Source organism: Peromyscus eremicus, chromosome 16_21 (genome assembly GCF_949786415.1).
Source record: "Peromyscus eremicus chromosome 16_21, PerEre_H2_v1, whole genome shotgun sequence".
NCBI lineage: Eukaryota > Metazoa > Chordata > Mammalia > Rodentia > Cricetidae > Peromyscus > Peromyscus eremicus.
The window spans coordinates 64,467,042-64,492,185 of NC_081432.1; the positions used below are offsets into that span (position 1 = coordinate 64,467,042).

Genomic DNA, 25,144 nt, shown 5'->3' on the forward strand with positions numbered 1-25,144 from the left:
ATTGCCATGTGAGTGCTGGGAATCAAACCCAGGTCACCTGGAAGAGCAGCCAGTGCTGCTAACCCCTGAGCCATCTCTCCATCCTGTTTGTTTGCTCTTAAGCCACTATTATAAAAATGACATTAGCAGGGAATCCTAACCCAGGAAACACTTTCACTGTGTTTCCTATCTAATTCCGTAGCCATCTCTGGAATAAGAATAGTGGCCTGCAATAAGGACATCCATTGCCTTCCTCTCAAAGTCAATGGATAACCAAAACTGGAAGGGTTTGTTTCTCCATTGTTAAGGGTGCATGCATTTTGGCAAACCCTCAGTTCCAGATAAACCACACTGTCCCTTGCCTGTGGCTCTTGGCGTGCATATGGAACATAATTCTTTTTGGGACCTGTTAAGGCTCAACCATCATGCCTCCAGGGCTTGTCTGTACTGAGCCCCACAAAGCCATCTGTAGTGGTGCTTAGTGGTGCACCTGCTCTGCATGTCAAGCTGGCTGTGAGAGTGTGCCGGGAACCAAGAGATGGCAGCCTGCCCTCAGGGGACTTGTGCTACAGTCACGACTGGGCGGTAGAAAGGGGAAATCCAGGCTGAGGTGATGGACGCAGAATGTGTTGTGAAGAAAAACAAGGAGTTACCACAGACTGCTGGGGAGTACACTTTAGATAGCTTAGTAATGTACCGCTGTGCATGTCACAAAATGAGTTTGAACAAGATGATGCATAGCTTGATGGCCGTGGTTAAAGCATTATTAATTAAAATGAAATGTTTTAATTCAAAACTTATTCCAGAGCATGGATTACTTAGGTGCCTAGATCTCTAGATCTGCTTCTTCTGGCCACCTGTTCTGTCCACACAGGGCACAAGCATGCCTGGAGTCACACTTAGGACTCATACTCTGACTAGGAAAAAAATTCCCTTTATATATTTGTATATACATACAACACACACACACACACACACACACACACACACACACACACACACACACGTGTATATAGATATGGGATTTTTAGAATGGCTTACAGGTGTGGTCCAATTAGTTTAAGAATGGTTATCTAACAATGTAAGGTCTAGTGATTGTTTAGTCCAGCAGACTGGATGTCTCGGCTGTTATTCAGTATATACCGGAATCCTGAAGAAGTAGGCTCTAATGCCAGTGAAGGAATGGATTTGCTAGTGAGAGCAAGAGCAAGCCGGCAAAGAAAGAGAAAGCTTCCTTCTCCCATGCCCTTTATATAGATTGCCAACAGAAGGTGTGGCCCAGATTATCTTCTCAAAAGGTCTGGATTAAAGGTTTATTTTCCCACTTCAAGATCCGGATTAGAAATGGGTCTTCAGCCAGGCGGTGATGGCAGGCGATCTCTGAGTTTGAGGCCAGCCTGGTCTACAGAGTGAGTTCCAGGGCAGCCAAGGCTACATAGAGAAACCCTGTCTCAAAAAACAAACAAACAAACAAAAAAGTGGGTCTTCATACTTCAAATTATTTAATTAAGAAAAAACTCCCTCACAGGTATGCTCAGCCATTTGCATTTTAGTTAATTCCAGATGTGGTCAAGTTGACAACCAAGAACAGCATCACAATGACCCAGAAGGGCTCTTTTCTGTTTTGCAGAATGCAGTGGTATCATTCAAGGAGTTGTGTGGCCTCTCCTCGGTGGCTAACCTCATGCAGTGCATGCTGGCTGTGTCACCTCGATTCCTGGGGCCCGACAACACCCCCCTGGTGGTCTTGAATCTTAGTGAGCCCTACCCTCCCATGGAGCTGCAGGCCATTGTACCTGAGGTTCTAAAGAAGATTGTCACAACTTATGACGTGGTAAGTCCTGTTGTCCTGTTCCTGGGGAGGAGGGTGTTTTAGCGTACCACACCAGATGTAAGCAACAGCTTTTGCTGATCCCTTCTTTCCTGTCTCACGCATCATGTGCTTATGCTGGAAGAGTGTCTCCTCTCACTTTGTTGTCCTTGAAAAAGTTTCGTGTTAGCCAGGCGGTGGTGGCGCACACCTTTAATCCCAGCGCTCAAGAGACAGAGCAGGTGGATCTCTGTGAGTTCGAGGCCAGCCTGGCTTCCAGAGCAAGTTCCAGGACAGTCAAGAACAACTAAGGCTACACACACACACACACACACACACACACACACACACACGTTTCATATTGTATTGTTGTGTTAGAAAGCAGAGTTCAGAGACTCTTTCCTCAGATTAAACATGAACTTCCTAAAAACTGAATCTGAACCAACTTCTCATGGATGCTCTGTGTCTTACATGTATGTGATTAAACCAAACAAACAAACCCTTTTATCCTATCTTGGAACTAGTCATTGATTTATTTTGTTTCCACTTTCTCCTCAACCCAGTAAAGTAATGAATTCAGTGTTTTGGAAGATGAGTTGGAACCCCATCAAGGGCGGGTGCTCCATATACAACACTGCGGGGTGGTGGTTCCCTTCCTCAGGGCAGCTGCTCCTCGGGTTACCGTCAGGACACCTAGAATATTACAATTTTGCCTTGAAGATTTATCTTGCATTTTCTTAATTGAATGCTGCTCTCTTTTTGTGCTCTTACAATTTTTTTATAACTCTAAGGGAGAATTGTTTCTGTGTGTCCATATGTAAGGGGTGGAGGGGCGCTACAGCACGCACCGTGTCGTGTGTGCCAGCTCCGAGGACAGCTCTCGGGACTGGTGTCTCTCCTACTGTGGAATCCAGTGACTGACCTCATGGCCTCAGGCTCACAAGGCAGAACTTTTAATCATTGAGCTATTTCACTGGCCTGCTAAGGAAGAATTTAATTGGTGAGCAGCACTTACTTCAAATTCCTAAAGTAGGTAAGGATGTTAGAACTGGCTGTGTGTATCAGCAGTGACTTCTTAGTCTGGCAGTGTGGACAATCCTCTCAGGTAGGGCATTGAGGATATTCAGGATGAGTGTCCCTGGAAATGCTAGCCAAGGCCACAGAGAACGAAAATGAAGTTTCCTCTGGTACATCTTCTATGCTTGAGAGAATGGGATTGGCATCCTCCATCCTCTCAAACATTTTGACTGTTTGGGTCTGAAAGCTGTAATTTAAAGGAGTTTAGGTGATTCAGGGGGAGTACAGACATCTTGGGTGAGTGTTTCCCACACTGTGTTATGAGGAATCCTGCTTTCTTCGAATATTAATAAACATGCAATGCACGAAAGGGCGCATAGAGAAGTAATTTGGAGAAATGCTCCTCTGAGGGAAACTAACCAGACGTCATTACTGCCCTTTTTTTTCAGTCATTCCAGGACACCAGCCCATGGGATAGAGCCACCCACAATCAGGGTGGCTTTTCCTTCCCTTGTTAAACTTCCTCATAGACAAACCTGGGGATGTTTCCATGGTGATTCTAAACCCTACCAAGTTGAGAGTGAAGATCAGCCATAACAGTAGTCACACAGTATACCAAGTGTTCTTCCTCCCTCCCATTTCAGCCTAGATCTCATGGATCTTAAGACATACAAGAGACCGAGCATTTCCTGCCTGAGACAAGCTGCAGACGCCTCATCCACTGCAGGAAATGCTTAGTTCTGAAGAGAAGGTTAAACACACCCAAGAGAGCAGAGAAATAACCAATTCCAGAACATTTTATCAAAAAAGGTATAATAAAACACCATGAAAGCAACAAAATGACAGGAATAAATAGATTGTTCAGTAATTACTCTCATTATTAATGGTGTCAGTTCCCCAGTTAAAAGACACTTACTAACAGATTGGACTGGAAAACATCCAATGAAATAAAAGAAGGAACTGTTTAGGAGGCCCCCAGGCAGTGGGACCAGGACCTGTCCATGGAGCATGAGCTGGCTTTTTGGAACCTTTGCTCAGTCTTGGTACAGGGAGGAGGGGACTGGACCTGCCTCAACTGAATCTACCAGGCTGGGCTGAATCCCCAGGGGAGGCCTTGCCTTGGAGGAGGTGGGAATTGGGGGGGGTGAATTGGGGGAAGGCTGGGGGTGGGAGGAGGGAGGACAGGGGAATCTGTGGCTAATATCAATTAATTATAAAATAAAAATATTAAAAAAAACAAAAAAAAATTTTTCTAAATTAAAAAAAAAGCCTAGGGGCATATGTATTTAATGTACAGTTCTACCAGACTTCCAAAGAACCAGCACCATTTTTTATTCCATAAAATAGACAATGAAGAAATACTTCCAAGTTATTTTTAATTTTTTTTGAGATTAAGGAAAACTTTCATTAGCCACACATCTGATAGAAGGTTAGTATCTAGAGTATACAAAGAATTAAAAAAATAGAACCGTGAAGGGAACAATCAACCCAGTTCAAAAAATAGGCTTGGAACTAAACAGAGGTTTCAAACTATGAAATATAAATAGCTGGGTAATTTTTTAAAATTGTTCACCATTCCTAGCCATTAGGGAAATGCAAACTAAAACTGTTTTGAGATTTTGTGTTACCCAGTCAGATTGGCTATGAACCACAAAGCCAGCAGTGTCAATGCTGGCATGGATGTAAGGAAAGGGGGCGCTTACTCATTGCTGGTGGGCAGTAGCTGGTATAGCTCCTGCTGTAAAACACTATGCACTTGAATCATAGACTATGGAGAAATCCCTTTTCTCCTCAACTGTCTTTCTTAGTGCCAGAAGAGAAAATAGTGATAGATTTCACCTGGCTACAAAGTTTGCAAGCTGCAACAATGACTGGTGTGACAGGACACGCTCATGGGGCAGTAGAGGCATGAATTGGTTATGGCAGTAACCACCCACTTTCTGATGTGATTAAGGCCCGCTTCATAAGATGGAACCCATGCATCACACCATACTCAGGGCCAGGAACCTGTGGCTGGATGGGCCCTTACTACTATTATTGTGTAAATGGACATAGTATTAAACCAACCCCTAATGAGTCCTTGCTGTAGTCACAGATTAGTGCATCTCTCAACACTCATCAGAGAAGCTTCTTTTTGTAGAGATGGTGAATATCACATAGAATCACAGTTTGTCAAGGTGCAGAGAATAAGATACTATAGAGTACTTAGCCCTGAACGGGACATCCATAACACACCCTCTTCTGCCAAGACTCGGATATTTCAGAAGAGGAGGTAGGAAGAGTGTAAGAGCCAGAGGCAGTAGATGTCTACAACAGAGCAGTGTTCTCCAGACACAGCGGCATAGTTGTACACGTGAACTCACAGTAGTTGTGACATCATGCTCAAGATAGTCGCAATCTCAAGATTGACAAACTCCTAACACAGAGGGGAAGGTGGTCACGAAGTCTTACCCACTGCTGAAGAGCTGTTGGTAACTGATAGCTCCGAGGACAGGGAGAGTTCGCTTTCTTTAAGCATGTGGTCCTGGTAAGTGGAACATGATACAGTGGATGGCCATAGGCCCAAACCCTGATTGGGTTGGATGTGTTTAAAACATATACTGACACAAAATTTGGTGGTATGGAGTGAGTGGTGGATTTAGGGAGTTGGAAGAGGGGTGCATGTGATCAAAATACAATGCATAAATTCTCAAAAAATTAATCAAAAATATATTTAAAAAAAAAGAAAATAGTCCAGGATCAAGTCTATCTGAAGTCATTGGTGATTGAGTGTTCTCTGTATTTCTGGTTTTTGTTTGTTTTGTTTCTTTTTTGAAAGAGGAAAAGAAAACATAAAGTGGGTGAATAGGAGTGTGGGGGATGGTCTGGGAGGAAATGGGGGAGGAGAAACATGATCAATATGTTGTGTGAAAAATTGTTCTTTAAATATGTGAAGTGAAGGCTTCTCTTCACACAACTGTTGATTGTTGGCACTGAGAGCAGCAGCCTTCTGTTGATGCAACAGATGTGGGTTTGTGTGCTTTCTCTTGCTACCACAGCACTCGGTGAGGAGATAAGTCACGTCTCATAGTTAATGCAGCCTGCTACTCTGAAACAAGACATGATCTGCAATAAGGCTACTGCTGATTCTCGTCTCCTTCATGACTCCTTTTGTCACTCATCTTGAAGAGCTGATTTCAAGTAGAGGAAATGCCTTTATCAACATTGAAAATTTGGGAATAAAAGAAAGATAGAATGTTAAGTGTTTAGAACACGATTGACCTAAAGAGAGGGAAGAGGAGAGGGGGGAGTGGAGGAAGGATAATTTGGAATATGAGTGCATCTTGCAAAAAGATCAGAAACCCATAGTTTGTAGTTTAATTTGGTGGCTGGAGAGGCTCAGCAAGTGATGTTCCCCAAAGCTGCACACCTGAGCTGCTCCAGAGTGGGCAAGAGCTGTTTATAAGATGGTGTGATGACCATCTGGGGCAGGGACGTTGGAAACTTCACGGCTCACACACAGGTGATTATATGACTCTTTCTGATCCAGTTTTGTAGCTTTATGTGTCTTTACAGAAACCATCATACGAAAACTACGTGGTCTCCCTCATGTGTGGAATCACACAAATAATTTGTACATACATAAACAAATGTACCTGCGATGCAGGTTAACCTAAAAAAGAGAACAAGAGCTGCACACCTTTAATCCCAGCACTTGGGAGACAGAGGCAGATAGATCTCTGTGTGTTCGAGGCCAGTGAATTCTAGGACAGCCACGACTGTTACACAGAGAAATTCTGTCTTAAAAAATCAAAGAGAGAGAGAGAGAGATAGAACAAGAAAGGCTAAATATTAGGAGACAAGGAAGGACTGATTGTAGGCAAATGAGCATGAGTTATGAAAGAGGATGCAAAGCTAATTGTTTTTCTAGTTTTAACTCTGTTTTAGACTTTTCATTTTTGGTAGCAGATAAGTATATAAAATATATTTGATAATGAAAGAATAAAATCCAATATGAAGTATTGTTTTTTTTCCCTCTCTCTCTTTTGGGGGGCCTGCCACCCAGCTCCCAAATAAATCACACACGGAGGCTTTTTTTTTTTTTCTTTTTTGTTATTGATTTTTCGAGACAGGGTTTCTCTGTGTAGCTTTGTAGCCTGTCCTGGAACTTGCTGTGTAGACCAGGCTGGCCTCAAACTCACAGACATCCGCCTACCTCTGCTTCCCAATTGCTGGGATTAAAGGCGTGCGCTGCCATTGCCCGGCCCAGAGGCTTATTCTTAATTATGAATGCCCGACCTTAGCTTGGCTTGTTTCTTGCCAGCTTTTCTTGTCTTTAACCCAGTTAGCTTTTGCCTCTGGACTTTCCCATTCTCTTACTTCTGTAAATCTTACTCTTACTTTGTGGCTGGCTGTGTAGCTAGGTGGCTGGCCCTTGGAGTCCTCCTTCTCTGGCTACTCCTTTTTCTCCCACGTTTCTCCTTCTATATATACTCTCTGTCTGCTGGTCTTGTCTGTCCTTTCTCCTGCCTTGCTATTGGCCATTCAGTTCTTTATTAGACCATCAGGTGTTGTAGACAGACACAGTAACACAGCTTCACAGAGTTAAATCAGTGCAACAAAGTAACACACCTTAAAATAATATTCTACAACAGTGAGGCTTCACAGCTTCCATTCACTATTATTTTTTTTATTTATTTTAAATACCAACCACGGTTTCCCCTCCCTCCTCTCTTCCCATTCCCTCCCCTGACCTCCAGCTTAACCCCCCACCCACTCTTCCTCCTTTCAGAAAGGGGCCTCCCATGAGAGTCAACAAGGCATGGCATATCAAGTTGAGGCAGGACCAAGCTCCTCCCGCTGCATCAAGGCTGGGTGGAGACATCCCAGCATGGGGAGTAGGTTCCTAAAAGCCAGCTCATGCCCCAGGGACATGTCCTGATCCCACTACTAGAGGCCCAACAAACAGACCAAGCTACACAACTGTCACACACATGCAGAGGGCCCAGGTCAGTCCCATGCAGGCTCCCTGGCTGTCAGTCCAGAGTCTGTGAGCTCCCTCTAGCTCAGGTCAGCTGTGTCTGTGGGTTCCCCTGTCATGACCTTGCTCATATAATCCCTCCTCCCTCTCTTCCCCTGGACTCCAGGAACTTGGCCCTGTGTTTGGCTGTGGATCTCTGTATCTGCTTCTGTCAGTTACTAGATAGAGTATCTCTGATAACAATTAGGGTAGTCACCAGTCTGGAGAAGGCCAGTTCAGGCACTTCTCCACTATTGCCAGGAGTCTTAGCTGGGGTCATCCTTGTGGATTCCTGGGAGTTTCCCTGGCATGAAGTTTCTCCCTAACTCGAAAATGGCCCCCTCTATCAAGATATCTCTTTCATTACTCTCCTCCTCTACGCTGTCCCTAACCTGATCCCTCATGTTCCCATCTATCTCTCCATCCCACCCTCAGCCCCCAGTTTACCCAGGAGATCTCATCTACTTCCCCTTCCCAGGGAAATCCATGCGTCCCTCTTAGGGTCCTCCTTGTTACTTAACACAGCTTCCCTTCTGAATGGCTTCTGTAACTGTATAGCAGTTCAGTGAATTGCACACACAGTCTTTGGGTATGGTTAGTTTTGCTATGATTTTTTTATTTGCTACCTTTTTAATAATAAAGTTTAGAATTTTTTTTTCAATCAAAGTTTCTACATGTAACAATCCTGGCTGTCCTGGAACTGACTGAGATCCGCCTGCCTCTGCCTCCTGAGTGCTGGGATTAAAGGCATGCGTCACCAATGCCTGGCTTAGAATAAAATTTTTAAAGGAAACAATTGAGGAGCACATATTTACAGGAATCCCTGCCTGTGCATCACAGCACAGGTACTCAGGAACAGTTAGGGGAAGGGGACTGGAAGTATCAGCAGTCCCCTCAAAAGAGACTTCACCATTGTCTTTGTTGGGATTTCTGTTGTTGTGATAAACACCATGACCGTAAGCAACTTGGAGAGGAAAAGGTTCATCTTAACAGTTTGTAGTCCATCATCCAGGGAAGTTTGTGTAGGAACCCAGAGGCAGGAGCTGAAGCATCAGCCATGGAGGGTGATGGCTTACTGGCTTGCTCCTCATCATTTGCTCAACCTGCTTTCCTATAGCACCCAGGACCACCAGCCCAGTGGTGGTACCACTTGAAGTGAGCTGGGCCCTTCCACATCAATAAAAAAAAAGTCCTACAGGCTTACCCACAGGCCAACTTGGGAGGGGCATTTTCTTCATCGAAGTTTCCTTTCCCAAAATGACTCTCTCTTGTGTCAAGTTGACATAAAACTAGCCAGCATAATAGATCTCTTGTCACCTTGACATACAAGCACATCATTGTTAAACCATAGCCTTTCTTAGCTCATTGTCCCGAAGATGTTATATTAATATCAATATCACAATATAAACATACTCCAAACTTTAAAAGTCTCACCATCTTTAAAATTTCATCTTTTTAAAACATTCAAAGTGGCTTTCATCCTTCAAAGCCTCTCCAAAATGTTCAAGTCTCTAAAATAGCCAGTCTCCACAAAACTCAAGTCTAGACTGTGAGCACTATAAAATAGGAAATAAGTCAAATACTTTCTTCAAGAGGGAAGAACCTGGTCACTTTTATAATCAAATCATAGCAAAGTCAAAGTTCGAGAATATACAAATCCAGTGCTTGCCCACACCTGAGTCTCTTCCGTGTTCCATTTTTCCACTGCTATCTGCAGCCCAGACAACTTGTCTTCTAGACTCAAGCTAGCTCCACTTCATGGCTGCTGCTGTTCCTGGTCCAGTGGTCTTGGAATCTCTAGATGATGGGGGTTTCCATCCTAATTAGGTTGCACCTTCACCAGTGACCTTCTGGCTTCAGGGATTCTAAGCTGCCATAGGCTGCCAAGCCTCAGCCTCTCCCCGTGACCCCTTCAATCCTGAAATTTTCACAGCTCCTCTCTGCCCCCTCACCAGTGTCCTGCCCTGGCTTCTCACGGCTGCTCTCTATGACCTCGTCATACCTTCAAAACCAGTACTACCTGGGAGCCTTGTACACATTACCAGTTTCAGCTGCCAGCACGAAGTACAGCCTTGGTCCCCTCTGGACCATAGCTCTGTGTGCTGACCCTGATGAAACACACCCCAGGTTTCACCTCAATGATGCTGGTATCTTCTTAATCACAGATGATTCTTCGGCCCTGGCTGACCAATAGATTGTCCCAGCAAGACAAAGATTTCATTTTAGTAGGTTTTAATTCAGAATATTGGACAGCCTCAATAGAGTCTTTAAGAAACTCTCAGAACTTCCCTCTGAAATTTCACAATCTAGGTCTCTGTTGTCTACATTTCTCTCAACACTCTTGTATTCCAAGAGCTCACACAGAACAGCCCACTGATCTCTGAACACTCAATGGTTTTCCCAGCCCAAAGTTCAAATGCTACCACAATTCTTCCAAAACACGTGTTCAAGTCTGTCACAGTAATACCTCATGACCTGGTACCGGTTTCTTGGTTAGGATTTTTATTGCTGTGATAAAACACCATGGCCACAAGTAGGTTGGGGAGGAAGGGGATTATTTCATCTTATGGTTTGTGGGCCATCATCCAAGGAAGATAGGACAGGAACCTGGAGGCAGGAACTGAAGCAGAAGCCATGGAGCAACACTGCTTACTGTCTTGTTTCTCATGGCTTAGTCAGCCAGCCAGCCCAGGAGTAGCACTGCCCACAATGAGCTAGGCTCTCTCACATCAGTCACCAATCAAGGAAATGTACCTGATGGGGTCATGTCCTTAATCGAGGGAACCTTTGTCCAAATGACTCTAGCTTGTGTCATAGTGACATAAAACGAGCCAGCACAGCCGTTCAGGTGTTCTTATCGTTTAAGTCCAGTCTTTGTCACCATTAAGAGAATCAGCATGCTGTCAGATGGTTTCATCAGATATGATGATGTGATCAGTGCTATAGAGCTTCCCTAATATGAAAGTCCAGATTTGGAGTGTTGCAGATTTGGGATTCTTGAATTGGGGATGCTCAACTAGTGAAGTGTACATAATTACGGTTTTAGACATTTTGGGTGAGAGATACTCAACCTGTGTGAAGCAAGACAGTGTATCGTCCAACATGACAACATCATTCAAAATGTGTAAGGAACCTAGTAATTGATAGGCGTGGTGCTGCCCAGTCATATCTGTGAGTGGCAAGCTGGAGCCTTTTTTGCCACATTTCTACTTCTTGGGATATATCATTGGTACCAGGACTGTCACAAGAATCCGTGATGTGAGGCCTTGACTTTGATAGGGTCTCTGTAGCTTTGCTGTGTTTAGAATCTTGGTATTACTTTCTAAAGGGCCAGAGAAGGATTACTTATTTTTTCAAACATTTCATTTACATGACTGTTGTTGGGTCTGTATCTGAGGACACGCACACACGCACACGCACACGCACACGCACACGCACACGTTCACGCAATCTATCTGGAACCTGAGCTCCAGGAATGAACTTTGGAGAAGGGCACTGGTAGTGCAGGAGTCTTCTCTTCTTCCTGTGCCCCAGGCGGAGGGAGACTCAGGTCGGGGCCGCCGTCAAACCACACACTGAGTGTTGGACGCTGTTCTCCCTTCATCCCTTCAAAGCTTAGCTCCCATAGTTTTTCTTAGAAGTGCTTTTGTTTTGTAAAGAAGAATGGAACTTAATCTTTATTTACAGGACATTGCAGGATACAAAATTCTATGTAGAAATGTGAAACTCAGACAAAGTATGTACAGTTTACAACTGTTCAAGTGTAGTTTCTTTGTAAAAATGCTACAGTAACAAACCACATTTAAAGAGTTCTTAGAGAACAGAAAGAGAAATCTGTAAGAGACACAGCACATGTCCTCAGCTGGACATTAGAAGTTAAAGGTCCCAGGAGCCCCATCCTGAACTTGGAAGGCAAAGCCTTCTGAGGTCGTTTCTGGCACCACATTTTGGTCTTCCTCCTCCTCCACTGAAAAGTATTTCTCAATAAAGCTTAATGAAGCCTTGTCTGTAAACTCATTTTCAGGGCTTTTCAATTTTGTTCAACCCTCTACTCTCTTCATTATTCTGAGTTTCACTGTCTCACTGTTTTTCAGCAGCCTGAAAGATATTAGAAATGGCATCAAGAATAACCAGAATAATTTTGGTATATTTTGCACTTACGAGGTTCATCAAAGGTTCTTTTATGCCACAGTGAACAAGATACATAATCTGTTCAACAGTCCCACCATGGTTGTAGTTGGTTATAGCCACACAGCTTTCTTCTGTGTCTTAAAGTCCACTTTAGAGAGGACACCAGCAAGAAATAAGACTAAGTCATGACTCACAACTTGTATATCTGGTCCTGGCTGTGATGTTTGACATTGTCCATGTGGCCTCCTTCTGAATATTAGTTTTTAGGTTTGTTAGCAGTCTGGGAAAGACTGCAAGTACTCCTGAATCTGTCATAATCAGAGTCCGCTCATCTGTCCCAGTGACAGTGTTCCCCCAGGCTCTTAGTGCAGGAGGCACAGTTGGCAATTCAGTAGCTCCTAGAAGCTTCACAAGTTGTGCACAACTCCTGTGTTCACAACCATTTCAATGGTTGTCAGTCAAGTAGGAAATAGCCCAGCAGAGATCTGCTGATTCTTCTGGATCCTTGTGATGCTGAAGATGAACTAGAGTAGGAAGAATCTGCTCAGTGGCAGATTGGAAGTGTCCAGGTAAGATTACATAAGTAGCCACATGCCAAGGATGCAGATCAGGAACTGCAAGAAGAGCCCACAGTTGGTCAGCTGTACCATATTTGATATCTATTTCTCAGAAACCTGCAATCTTTCCAAGAGCCAATACACTTTGCTCACTGATGCCAAGAGAAATGAGTGCTGGGACAGCACCTCATCCACCACAGCCCTGGTCTGTTTGGATGTTCCACAAGCAATGTTAGTAAGCGCCCAAGCAGATTCAAACTGAATGGGACAGTTCTGCCCAAGAAGGACACAAATTTTGGGATCAAACCAGCCCGATGATGTTGTCTATAGGAGGCCATTTCTTCCTAGAAAGCAGTTTCTGAGCAGATTTAGTAGCTTGGGGCTGGCTTCCCATTGCTGTTTATGCCTTTAACCGTGTCCTTGACAGACCAAGTTACAGTGCCCTGCTGTTGGGGTTTCCTGCAGTGGAGAAAGTGGCATCACTGGGAAATGAGCTGACGTTTCTCCTTTCAGCCTCCAGTCATCTTCCGTAGCTTTCCTTGGTCCCACATGAACTTCTCTTTGCATCTCTGTCCACCTTTTCCCTTGTTCTCGAATCTGTTTCATTGGTGGACATGGTTGCAGGAACAAAGGGAAACGCTGCACGGCGTGTTCGGGCTTCCGGGGAAGGTGCTGCAGGGCTCTCAGGATGTCCACTAGCCCTCAGTCCTCGGCCTTTGTGAAGTGTTTTTTGTTGTTGTTTGTAATGATTATTCATTTTATCTTTTTAATGAGTAAATATTTTGCTTGCATGTGTATGTGTGTGTCACATGCGTGCTTGGTGCTGGTGGAAGTCAGAACATGGTTTTAGAGCCCCTATGGAGTTACAGATGGTTTTGAGCCACCATGTCGGTACTGAGAAATGAACCCACGTCCTCTGTGAGAGTAACAAGTGCTCTTAAATGCTGAGCCATCTCTCCAGCCCCCTAGAAGAGTTTTGTATTGGTGTTGTGTCTGTGGGTTGAGGTGCCTTTAAGTTGTTTACCACGTTATTTTCTCTGTCAAGGATCCCTATAAGAAATTGTATTTAAAATGGGACTTCATATATGTCTGTAATTCTGTACTTCTGTACATCACAATACACATATTTCTTTTGGTCAGGCATGTACACTGGTTATTTGTGAAGCTGTGAGAATGTGTTTAGATTCCTTGCCTGGTTTATCCAGTGAGCTGTGTGGTCCACACTGGAGTCTGAGCACACTGAATTGAGTGTAGGAGAGAGCACTGCTCCCCTCCTGTCGTCATCATTCTAGTGCAGCTGTTTGTCACATTCTCCTGTGTGATAGAGTCTGAGGACGTAATCCTCAGCCCAGGAGAAAAAGAAAACGTATCTGTCTTCTGTTTCTCGGGGCAGTGCACGTCCTTAGGTTTTCAGTCTGTTTACCTGCCTGGCTTGTTTCAGAGTGCACAGTGCTCAGCTGTTCAGCAGCATTGCTCATTCTCACCTTTCCCGGTTCTCTCTGTTGCTCCAGAGTGCCACTGGGTTTCTGCAGAGGCAAGCATGGTTGTCTATGCCTTTTGTTTTGTTCATGCCCACCATGCCGATCTGAGTCCTACTAGCACTCCCCCCTTCCCCCGTCAGCCTGGACCCTCGCTGTGTGGAGGGACTTAGGAGGACCTTCTAGCTGCTTCAGAAGTTACCCTGACCTGACCACAGGAGATGTGGGGGACACCTCTACTTCTGTCCTCTTCTTATCTAAGAACTCCAAACTTTTGCCCTGCCTTGGTTAGGTGAAGGGAAATTTCCACCCTAATTGGTAAATCTCTGGGACTTTGGTATAAGATAATTTGGAAGATGTTTTCTTCTCACAAATCCTGACTTTCAAGTCTATCATTTTGGTCAGATCCTGAGTGAGTAAACATCTAGGAAACTGAGCATGTGTGTGTGTGTGTGTGTGTGTGTGTGTGTGTGTGTGTGTGTGTGTGTGTGTTTAGTTGCTTAAGATCTGTATCACATCCTTTGAGTGGATAAGAAATTTCGCCTGCCCTTTTCCAAAAAGCATGCTGTATAGAGCAACCTGCATGAGAAAGGACTCCTTTGCATTGTCCCATTACACTTCTGGAATCATTAAGGCCACTGCGCCTTTTGGCCTTCCCTTCCACACCACAACCCATTTTCTACATCACCCTAAAGACCTCCTTCCTGAAATATCACCTAGAAAAAGGTTTGGATGGGGCTGGAGAAATAGGTCAGAGGTTAAGAGTACTAGCTGCTCTTTCAGAGGTCATGAGTTCAATTTTCAGCAACCACATGGTGGCTCACAACTATCTATAATGAGATGTGGTACCCTCTTCTGGTGTGTAGGCATACATGTAGGCAGAGCACTCTATACATAATTAAAAGAAAAAGGTTTTGGCATTCCAGAGAGGAGCCAGAAGAAAGAGCAAGAAGTAGAATGTGAGAAGATGTAGGCAAGCTAAAAGGCTTGTTTTATGATCACCGAGAAAGAAATAGGCCGGATTACTCTCTCTGTCTTGATTGTTGTCGGATGAATAATATTTTTCTTCCAGTGTCTCGGAAAAGTGGCATCTGTTTGTTGTATCTGGGTAAGTAATTTATATTAAATCTGATAATTACCAAGAGTAAAGGAAGATGGTGGTGGGGATAACTGTAAAGACATGTACCTCATGCATATGTTCTAGTCATTAAATATCTCCAGAACCCTTGGCTTTGATATTGAAGCATCCAGCAAGCATGACAGTCCTTGTACGGTTTGCATAGCATCTGGACTCTGCGATGTCTTAAGGTGTGTCGTTACTGCAATGGTGGCTTTGTCTCTTCAAACTGTTTTGTGGATTGTGTGGCTTCTGTTTGTGGAAATTCTTTTCAAAGAATCACAGAACCCAGTTGCCCTTTGTCATAGAGTAATTTGTATATTTTGTGCAGTTGGCAAGTCCCAGATAATTTCAAATGACAAAAATGAGACAGCAGCTCGGTGCTGCTTCTTAATTCACTGCAGCACTCAGCCTGATCCCCCTTTGTTTGGGGGTGCCGCCCGGCTACCTTGTTCCTACAAGGGAGTCATGTTGTTTTCATCTTCTGATCTGTGTTTTGGCTCTTGGGTGGCTGGATCAGCTCATGCATCAGGGGCCTGTGTTAGAAACCCTGGAAATGTCAGGAGAGGTTCATGGTAAACAGGAAGCACCTTCCTGCTGCCCTAGCCTGCTGTTGGCTCTCCTGGTCTGGGTGGGATTCAGGGTGCTCTCCAGACTGTTCATGGTGATATTTGATTCCCAACAGTATTTTCCCAGTGCTGCCTTCTAAGTGTGGCTTTCGGTTACTGAGTAAGAATTACACACATAAATGTCTTCATAAAAATACTTTTCTTTTGACCAAGAGTTATCGTTTGGATGAACTGTTTAATATGTCATTGTGTCAAGATGTGTAATTTTATTTCTTAGGGATGTCATATCATTCCCTGACTTTAGAAATGTAGGACCCACTATTTCTGTGTTATTTCTTGAAGCATATGATCATCTATTCAGAAAAGCAGTGCTAGAGTGAAGTGACAGAGCATTGTTGCTGAGGGGATGGGAGATGGCCCAGTCGGTAAAGTACTCGCTGTGTGAGCATGAAGCCTGAGTTTGTGTGTCATAACCCATATTTAAAAAGCGAGGTGCAATGGTAGTGCGCTTGAGGGGAACAGCCCGCCTAGTCTAATAGGGTGCACTTCAAGCCAATGAAAAGCCATGTTTTTGCTTGGATCTTCCAAGGTGGAAGGATCCTGAGAAAAGACATTGAAGGTTAGCCACATCGCATGCATGTACACCCCCGCTCTCTCCTTACACACAGTCTCTCTCAAACATACACATTTTTAATTGTAATGCAAGGATTTGTTTGTAGATGCAGCAGTGAGTTTGTCAATATTTGTAACATAAACGTCTTAGGTGTGAATACACATTTAGAAGACAGTAGTCTAAGAAATGGAATAATTTGCGTGGAGTCTACTCCATAAAAATGAAGCTTTTGAAATGTCCAGTTTATATGGCAGATCATATATTTCAGTATTGTTTTCAAGTAAATGTAATTGTTAACACTTTCTTGGACCATTATTTGTTATCTTTTCCTGGATAGTAGCATACATTTAATTTTCTATCTTGGGACTTAGTCACGAATGAACTCAGGCAAATGTTATTAAGTATCTTTCCATAGCTCTTTTGAGAGACTGACTTTTACCACCCAAACAGATGTGTTCTTGTAAATAACAATGGATATTTTGATAAACCTTGGAAGCCCTCATTTTGTTGGTATGTTACTTTTGACCTTAGTCGATAAGAAAAACAAATTAAGCATTGCCTTAGTTAGGATTTCTATTGCTGTTAAGAAACACCATGACCCAAAAGCAAGTTGGGGAGGAAAGGGTTTATTTGGCTTACAATTTAGCGTTGCTGTTCATCACTGAAGGAAGTCAGGACAGGAACTCAAACAGGGCAGGATCCCAGAGGCAGGAGCTGATGGAGAGGCCATGAAGGGGAGCGGCTTACTGTGTTGTTCCCCCTGCTTTCTTTTAGAACCAGGGCCCACCAGCCCAGGGATGGCATTACTCACCATGGGCTGGGCCCTTCCCCATAGATCACTACATGAGAAAATGCCTTAGAGCCGGATCTCATGGAGGCATTTCCTCAGCTGAGGCTCCTTCCTCTCTGATGACTCTAGCTTGTGTCACCTGACACGCAAAACCAGCCAGTACAAGCATTACCCTTCAGTTCCTCGTCTCAGTCTCTCTGGATTTAAGACTGCATGCCCGGTGCATCCCTGTGCATCCTGCCTGCTCCCCACTGGGGAGGCCATCAACTCGGCTGTTTTCTTTCTTCTTAGACAGGGTCTCACACTGTAGCCTTTGTTGGCCATGAACCGTGTCAGTCTTCCTAAGCTAGCCCTGAGTGCTGGAATGGAGTGTTACTATTTGGTGAGGAGGTTGTGTGTGTGCTAATGTACATGTGCGTAGCTGCATGTGCACTTGAGTGGGCGTGCGTGTAAGAGCCAGCGTCAGGGGTCTTGCTCACTGTTCTTCACTTTTTCTTTTAAGACAAGTGCTCACCTGTTTGGCTGTGCTGGCTAGCCTGTGGGCTCCAGGGATCAGCCTGGCTCTGCCTAGGATTACAAGCACCACTGCACTTACCCTTTGTGGTGAGTCTAGTACCCAGACTCAGGGCTTCATGCTTCTGTGGAAGCACTTGGCCCGCTGAGCCATCTGCCCAGCCCACAGTGCTCTGCTGAGCAGCGTTTTCACTCTTGGCCCTCTAGTTTGCTGTGAGATAACTATGCTCCCCTCGCTCCAAATCCTCAACAATAAGAACATTGATTTTACATGAACTCAGTGGGAGATACTATGACGTAGTAAGAGTTGAGTTTAATTCTGTAAGTTTCATTATTGGTTAATCTTTATTTTTTTGTTTGTTTATACTGATTAATTTAAAAATAACTTAAGGTTTGAGTTAAAGTATATACTTCTCTATTGAATATTTAGGGCTGAGTGTTACATTTTTACGTGGAAGTTTTAAGTAGGAGGCTCTTCATTTATTTACAGAAATTCTTAATTATTTTTAAATTAATGTGGATCTTTCTAATTGTCTTTATAATAATTATATTTATACACTGGAAAGAGGTCAACTGGGGCTTTTCTTTTACTTATGTCATTATAAGGCGTGAAAACATGGAATAATTTTAGCATTTATGTCACTTATCTCAGGCCAAAACAAGATAGACTAAATCTGTCTCTGTGAATAGAAATACTTGACTGTAGTTAGGCAGAACTGGAATGACACCCATTGATTTCTGTTGTTGTATTTTAGACTTCTTTATATCTCCATAACATAGACTTTTCTTTTACCTGAAAATTCCTTAACAGGTGTTCCTCATAAAAATAGTCATTGTATTTGATTTTTCATGTTAACTTCTAAAATGTGCACATAGCATATCAAATCTGTATTGTCCTGAATACTTTTAGGTGAATGTCACATGTTATTTAGAGGAGAAATCAGAAAGCCATTTTATGATAGTCTGCAGACTAAGAATGGTTTGTACATTTCTAAATAACTGAAAAGAATTAAAAATGTGAAAGTTCTATAAATTGTATATTTCAGAATATGTAACCACAGCCATTAAATCTCGCCAGTTACTGCTTTTCCTACAATAGAAGTCGGGTGGCTATGGCAGGAGTTACTCTTAACCCAAGACCTACAGTATTTCCTCTCTTCCTATTTCGGTATGCCAGCCCATCAAAGAGGATCTGGACAATTTTGATACTGTGTTTTCTAAACTTCTTTTTGCCAGCCTAAATCATGATTTTAAAAGTTTTTCTCATCTAATATACTCAGTGCATTTTGCCTCTTTTGTCCACAAGAACATGATTTACTTGCTGACTTCGTAAGAGGAAAATATTACAATTGCCTGAGTCCTTCTCGCCTGGAGAGAGCAAGGGGCTTATTGTAAGGTCTTGACCTGATAAAACAAGAGGTGTGAATCAGAAGAGGAGAGACAATGGGGTCTAGCTTGTGCTTTGAGGTTTTTGTAATATGTGAAAATGTCGATGGTTAAGGAAAGCTCTGTGTAAAAGCCCAAGAAAACCTGAACAGAAATATGTAGCTTCACACATATTTAGTGGTGTCTGTCGTCACTGCTTGGTGATGAGGCATTATAAAAGAACTGACCAATAATTGAATTTAAGTCATGCATTTCTTGGGCTATGGTGGTGAAGATGGTACTGAGTGGAGCTGCTTAGACTGAAAACCCCATTTCCTTTCACCTCCCTTTGGGCAGAGAGAGACGAGGGCTCTTCCCAAATGATTCAGTCCAAGCTTTGCTGACTACACTCTGCAAACTGTCTAGTAAAAGTGCTGTATCAGAGACCAGTCCTGGCAAACCCACTCCCTTCTGGGCAGTGGGAAGGATGTCCTGGAGCCCCCTTAAACCCACCCACCTACCCAGTGCCCAGTCAGTGCCGGTGTGGATCCCACCCCTGCTACTGATTATGCCAGTCACTCCCCTCTTACTTTGTGAAGTGCCTTTCTGAGGGTGAGTGGACATCCTTCCTATCTGAGTAGTAGATGAGACTCCAACTCCTAAATCAGTGAGGGGTGCTCGGCAGGAGGGTGTGGCCAAAGGCAGGAGGCCCCAGACTGACCAGACAATGGATGGGAGGAAGATAGGCATGGGCATCCATGGCCATTCCACTCCTGGGCTCATTAGCCTTGTGTAGACTTAGTAATGCTACCCTAATAGTCACGTGAGCTAGGTAGTAGTCGGTGTTGTAGCATAGGACTGGGTAGAGGAGAGGAGGGAAGATTGGAGTGGGAATGGGCTTCCATTGGCTCTACTAGAAAAGTCTTCCAAGACAGCAGCACCTCTGTCACCCTTGTAGGCCCCAGTGAGGCCTCGTGTTGCACTCCTGTGCTTCCTGAGAATGACGTCTTGACCCACTTGCTGCCAGTCCTATCCCCACCTTGGCAAAGCATTGGTTTTTGTTGTTGTTGTTGTTGTTTTGTTTTGTTTTTTAACCTGCTACTGTGAGCTGACTACTAGGGGTTGTTTTGCAAAGAATGAATCTTAGTAAGTATAGTAGAGCGTTCACAGACCATCTCAGTAGGTGTACATGGGTGTGAACAGCAAGTTGTACACACACAACTATTTTTATATAAGGATGCAGTGTCTGACTTGAGACAGGATAGAGGAAGAAAAGATGGATAGTAGTGGCATCTTGCTTTATTTATTTGCTGTTGGTAAAGAATAAGAGTCCTGATCTCAAGGCAGTCTTTGGTCAGTTCGGCCACTGTGGTCAAGTCCATTTCTTTAATCTACAAAATGAGCATGAGATCACCCCCTCCTAGGATTGTGCAACTAAATTTAGTTAGCCCAAACATAGTAAGTCCTTGATAAATATTAGTAATTATCATTGGCATTATTAATTTTCAAAGGTTAGACATACCCTTGAAGTTTTACAACCCTATACATGTGTGTATTGTAACATTTCCTAAGATCCAGGGCAGCAGTCATTTCTCAGTACTTTGAGCATGGAGATCAGGACCCTTGTTATGAAGCAGTGTAGAGATTAGAGTTTAAAGGAGAAGGTTGGTCCTCCCAGCACCGGGCTTGGTCTGTGGGCTCTCCTTACAAAGGAGAAGACCTGCCGCACTGGTGGTGTTCCTGCAGCAGTAGCAGGAGTGTCTGAGTTTATGTGTGAAGTACTCTGCCCACACTCTGCCCATACTCCTGTACATGCTGGCCTCTGCTGGGGCCAGATACCATGGGCATTACACCGTGCTGAAAGTCTTGCTTTTCGTTACACAGAAGTCTCCAGTTGCCATTCTCTCTTAACTAACATCTATTCATGGTCACCCTAGACCCGAAAGAAATGAATGAAACTAGAGTAAGACTGTGATTCAATTACTTTTAGCTAATTAGGAGTTTCTTAATCACCTTAATCTCCTTGGAGAAAAGGCATGATATAAATAGGCAGTAATAATAGTGGTACTATGTTTAATTCCAGTGATTTTTTGAAATTAATTAATTTGGTAATAACAGCTTTAAGCAAGCATGTTAGCACTCTAGATGGCTCTTAGACATAAGACTGAAGTTCCTAGCACTCTCCAGCAGTGACTTGCTCTGAGAAATTGTCTTCAAGCAGCTCCGAATCACCTTTCCTTTTTCAGAGTGACTCAGGCCAGGCTTTGAGCGGTTCTCTCCACTATTCTGTATGCAAAATGTGGCCTCTAAAGACAGCTATCTCTTAAATATCTGAGACTGAATGAGACAGAAGGACCTGGCCTGTATTACAGGCCAGAGGCAGAAGCTGCTGGATATATCCCCACAGACTATAATACGTTGCTGCCCACGGGTCTTGTCAAAAGTTCCTTCCAGTTGCTTAGTCTCTTCACTAGCCAAACCCCTTTGTGCTCAAAATACTGTAGAGAGTATTTGGTGCATTGCACACGTAAGTTCCAAGCTGCCTGGAACAATATGGGGCTATTGTGTAAGCACACTGTCATTACAGTTTAGATAAGCAGTGGATAAGAAGCTGGCATGACCAAAGGCCCAGGATAGGATGGGCTTGTTTATGTTCATCCTTAAGGTCCTCAAGTTGTAAGATAATTTCTTTCATATGCTAGATAGTTTAATGTGTGAGAATATGGCATAAAAGTCCCCATAGTGATTATTTCTAAAATGATATGTTGCATACCAAGCTCTTCCCTAGCAAGACATCTGTACACAGAAGGTTGGTCATAAAATGGAGTAATAAGAGAATTGGGGCAATTTATACATACACAAGTTTGCTTTCCTGGTACTCTCTATATAGAAACAATCACAACAGGACAAACTTCTTAAACTGGTAGAAATTATGTAAATTAGATGGGGTTAACTTTATAATTCATGGAGTTCTTTTTTAGCATATAAGTTCTGTTTTGATGCTCATATTTCAACATTTTTGTTTTCCTTATGAATATAAAATTGTGTAGAATTAGAAATAGTACAAGATCAAATATAAAATTCTGTTTTTTGGAAATTCTGTTTGATATAACGTATTTTTTAAAGAGCACTTGTATTTTTAATATTTTGGTTTAAAACTAAATTAAAATTTAAAATTCAGGAATTTAAAATCTAACCAACAGTTTAGAGTGGAGTAAACATCTCCTTACATTGACTTCACAGCTAACTCTTGGGGACAGTTAGAAGCCCTGCTTCCCTGAGCCCTTTTCTGTTTCAGGTGTTTGGTGGGACAGGAGACCTCTGCAATGCCATGTCCCCTTTAGGCCAGAACTAGAAACTTGGTTTTGACTTTCATTTATTCAGTTGGTGGCATAAAATAAAACTATCTCATGTTGCTTCAAACACAGATATTGGTGCATTCAGCTTTAGGTCTCCAGAAGTTCTGTTGTGACTTTTGTGGGCTTGCTGTCCGCCTGTCCGTCTGCCCCCTGATCTCCACCCCCGCCCCAGTTTATTCTTTGAGAAGTAGATTTCTCTCCAGCTTTCCTCTTTGTGCTGTTCCCTATTATCTCAGCTCCTTTCTCCTCACCTCCCTGCTTGCAAATGTGTATTACTAAGGACTTCTAGTGGCTAATGCTGGAAGTGCCTCCCAGAAAAATCCACAAATACCAACAGTTAGTTGATCTACGTGCTGTCATAAGCTACCACAGCAACCGGCAAGAATTCTGGGTTGTAAATAATTTTGACTGCAAGACACTATTTATTTTCATGAAATTTTTACTGTATTCAAGTGATTATTTCAGTAAGAAGAGCCTGTACTGTACTGTGTATAATAAGCATTGGCTGTTACCTTCTATTTGAGTCATTTCAGAAACTGCACTGAAGTTCCATTGATAGAGACATTTACTGTGGTCAGAGAGACGTATAATGTGAGAGTTCAGCCAGATAAATGGAGTGTTAATGCTCTGCGAGCTGCAATCCAGTGCACAAGAGGATCTGGATGTCCTGTTGCTTAGGTGACAGCTATGTGGCATAAAGCCTCTCCGACCCCTGAGAAACCACCCTCACTCTGACATGAAAGTTGTGAAATGTTAGAGCAGGTTGAAAAGGCAGAGAATTCTTGGCTCTCGGAGTTGGGGTCAGGGGTCACTCACAACCTCCAGACACTGCATGTTTATTTAGCACTTGGCATCTTCTCTGGCAAGATACAAGAACAGTTGAGTGTATTATGTAAGTAGACTTGTGTGATGGCACAGCTAAGTTTTGGTTGATTATGATAGGAAATGGTTAAAATTACGTTCATTAAAAAAAAAAAAAAGAAATCAGAAAGATTTGGAAATATTCACCCTCCATAGTGAATACTGGGATTGCACTTGATTTGAAAATGCAGATTTGTTCAAATTTGTACCCAATTGATACATTTAGGAACATAAAATAATTTAAACTTCACACCTCCTTAGGCACAATTTTGTCTGTAAAAACAAAACCACTAGATGAACCAGAACCGTGCCTGGGTGAACTGAACGTTAAGCCCCTGCCAGTTCCCTGGTTGACTGAGTGTGTTATGAGCTATTGGCATCATATGTTGTAGTACTACTTGTGTGAGAGTTCAGGTACTCTCCTTGAACCACCCCATAGCAGCTCACAGCACAAGCTGTAGACTTCCAATGCCTACTTCCTCTTCAGGGCTTTTTCAAGGTAAACTGCCACATTTCTCACAGTGTGTGAAATTATGGTACTGCTCTTATCTGATTAGTGTTCTGTTTGATTCATGTTATTTCAACTTTTTTCAGTGTTTTGCCCTTAACAACCTTTTCCTTATAAAGCCCTGTATTTTTAATTATGCAGTTTTAGATAGTGTAGTGATTTCTTGGGGGGGGGGGGCGGCAATATGCAGCATCATTACAGCATTGTTGACACTGCAGTTGCATTCTCTACAATTATCCAAGATTACGAATGACAATGCAGAGTTCCCTTAATGGTGGACTTCTTTCCAGAGACTCACCTCACCCATCAGTGAACGCTTGCTGATGCCATTACTCTTCCACTTTTAATTATTTGAGGATTATTTTGATCGTATTTACCCCCAGCTCTTCCCCAGATCCACCTCCACCCTCCCAAATTCATGTTTATGTGTTCTCCCTCCCTCCCTCTCTCCCTCCCTCCCCCCTCCTCTTCCCCCACCTCTCTCTCCTGTGTCACTCAAGTGTTCTTGGGTATGTGGCTAGCCCCTGGAGAGTAAGTCAGTATACTAGGGGACCTACCAGGGTTGCACCCGTAAGGAAAACTGGCTCTGGCTGTCCCAAAAGCTGTCGAATGCCAGTAGCTCCTCAAGTAGGTGGTCCTCGGGTTTGTGCTCTGCCCCTTCGTGCTGAGATTTTTGTTTGTTTGTTTTTTGAGACAGGGTTTCTCTGTGTGGCTTTGGAGCCTGTCCTGGAACTCACTCTGTAGACCAGGCTGGCCTTGAACTCCCAGAGATCCGCCTGGCTCTGCCTCCTGAGTGCTGGGATTAAAGACGTGCGCTGTCACCACCACCTGGCCTTCGTGCTGAGATCTTTTTTTTTTTCCAGCCTGAGCTTGCATACATCTTGAACATGCTAACCGAATCACTTGTGTTCATATGTGCATCTGTTCTGTTGTGTCTGGAGAGCACTGCTTACTGATAACCATCCACCATCTCTGGCTCTTACAGTCTTCAGCCCCCTCTTTATCAGTGATCCCTGGAGGCTCATTGATCTTTAAAGCTCCTTTTTCCCAAATACAAGCATAACTCTTAGCTACTGTAGTTGTGCAGAACATTTATATTTTCCAAATTTCAGAGCTAAACTTTGCCTGGTTCTAGTTGGTGCTGGAGAGTCTCCCTTTTCTCCATTGCTGCCTCCCAGGATTATCTGTGGGTGTGAGACTTTACTTTGGTCACAGCACATCTCTGCCTAAAGTGGTCAAGAGTTTGTGATGAACCCCAAACTCTACAGTAGATTTCCACATTGTGTCCAGGCTGGCTCTTTGCTCCTTTCCCACCCATAAACTCTTCTTTTCTCTAAAATGAATTGAGACAACGGATATTTTTTCATTGTTTAAACGTTTTCCACCTCTTGTACGTATAAGTCTTGTATGTAGCAGCATCACAGTATGTTTCTTCCTCATCACAGTATGTTTCTTCCTGTCGAAGCAGCTCAGGCAAA

The 25,144-nt window shown here is 43.4% G+C and overlaps 1 protein-coding gene and 1 pseudogene across 2 annotated transcripts in view; one reads left to right on the forward strand and one right to left on the reverse strand.

Annotated features, from left to right (window-relative positions):
* Plcl2 (phospholipase C like 2) overlaps positions 1–25,144 on the forward strand; it is a 189,702-nt gene that overhangs the window by 104,279 nt on the left and 60,279 nt on the right. For both annotated transcript variants that reach the window (XM_059281998.1, XM_059281999.1), the window contains exon 3: positions 1,610–1,813. In XM_059281998.1, coding sequence (XP_059137981.1) covers positions 1,610–1,813 — 204 coding nt within the window. The remainder of the gene's footprint in view (positions 1–1,609; positions 1,814–25,144) is intronic.
* On the reverse strand, positions 11,675–13,099 carry LOC131893732 (importin subunit alpha-1-like; annotated as a pseudogene).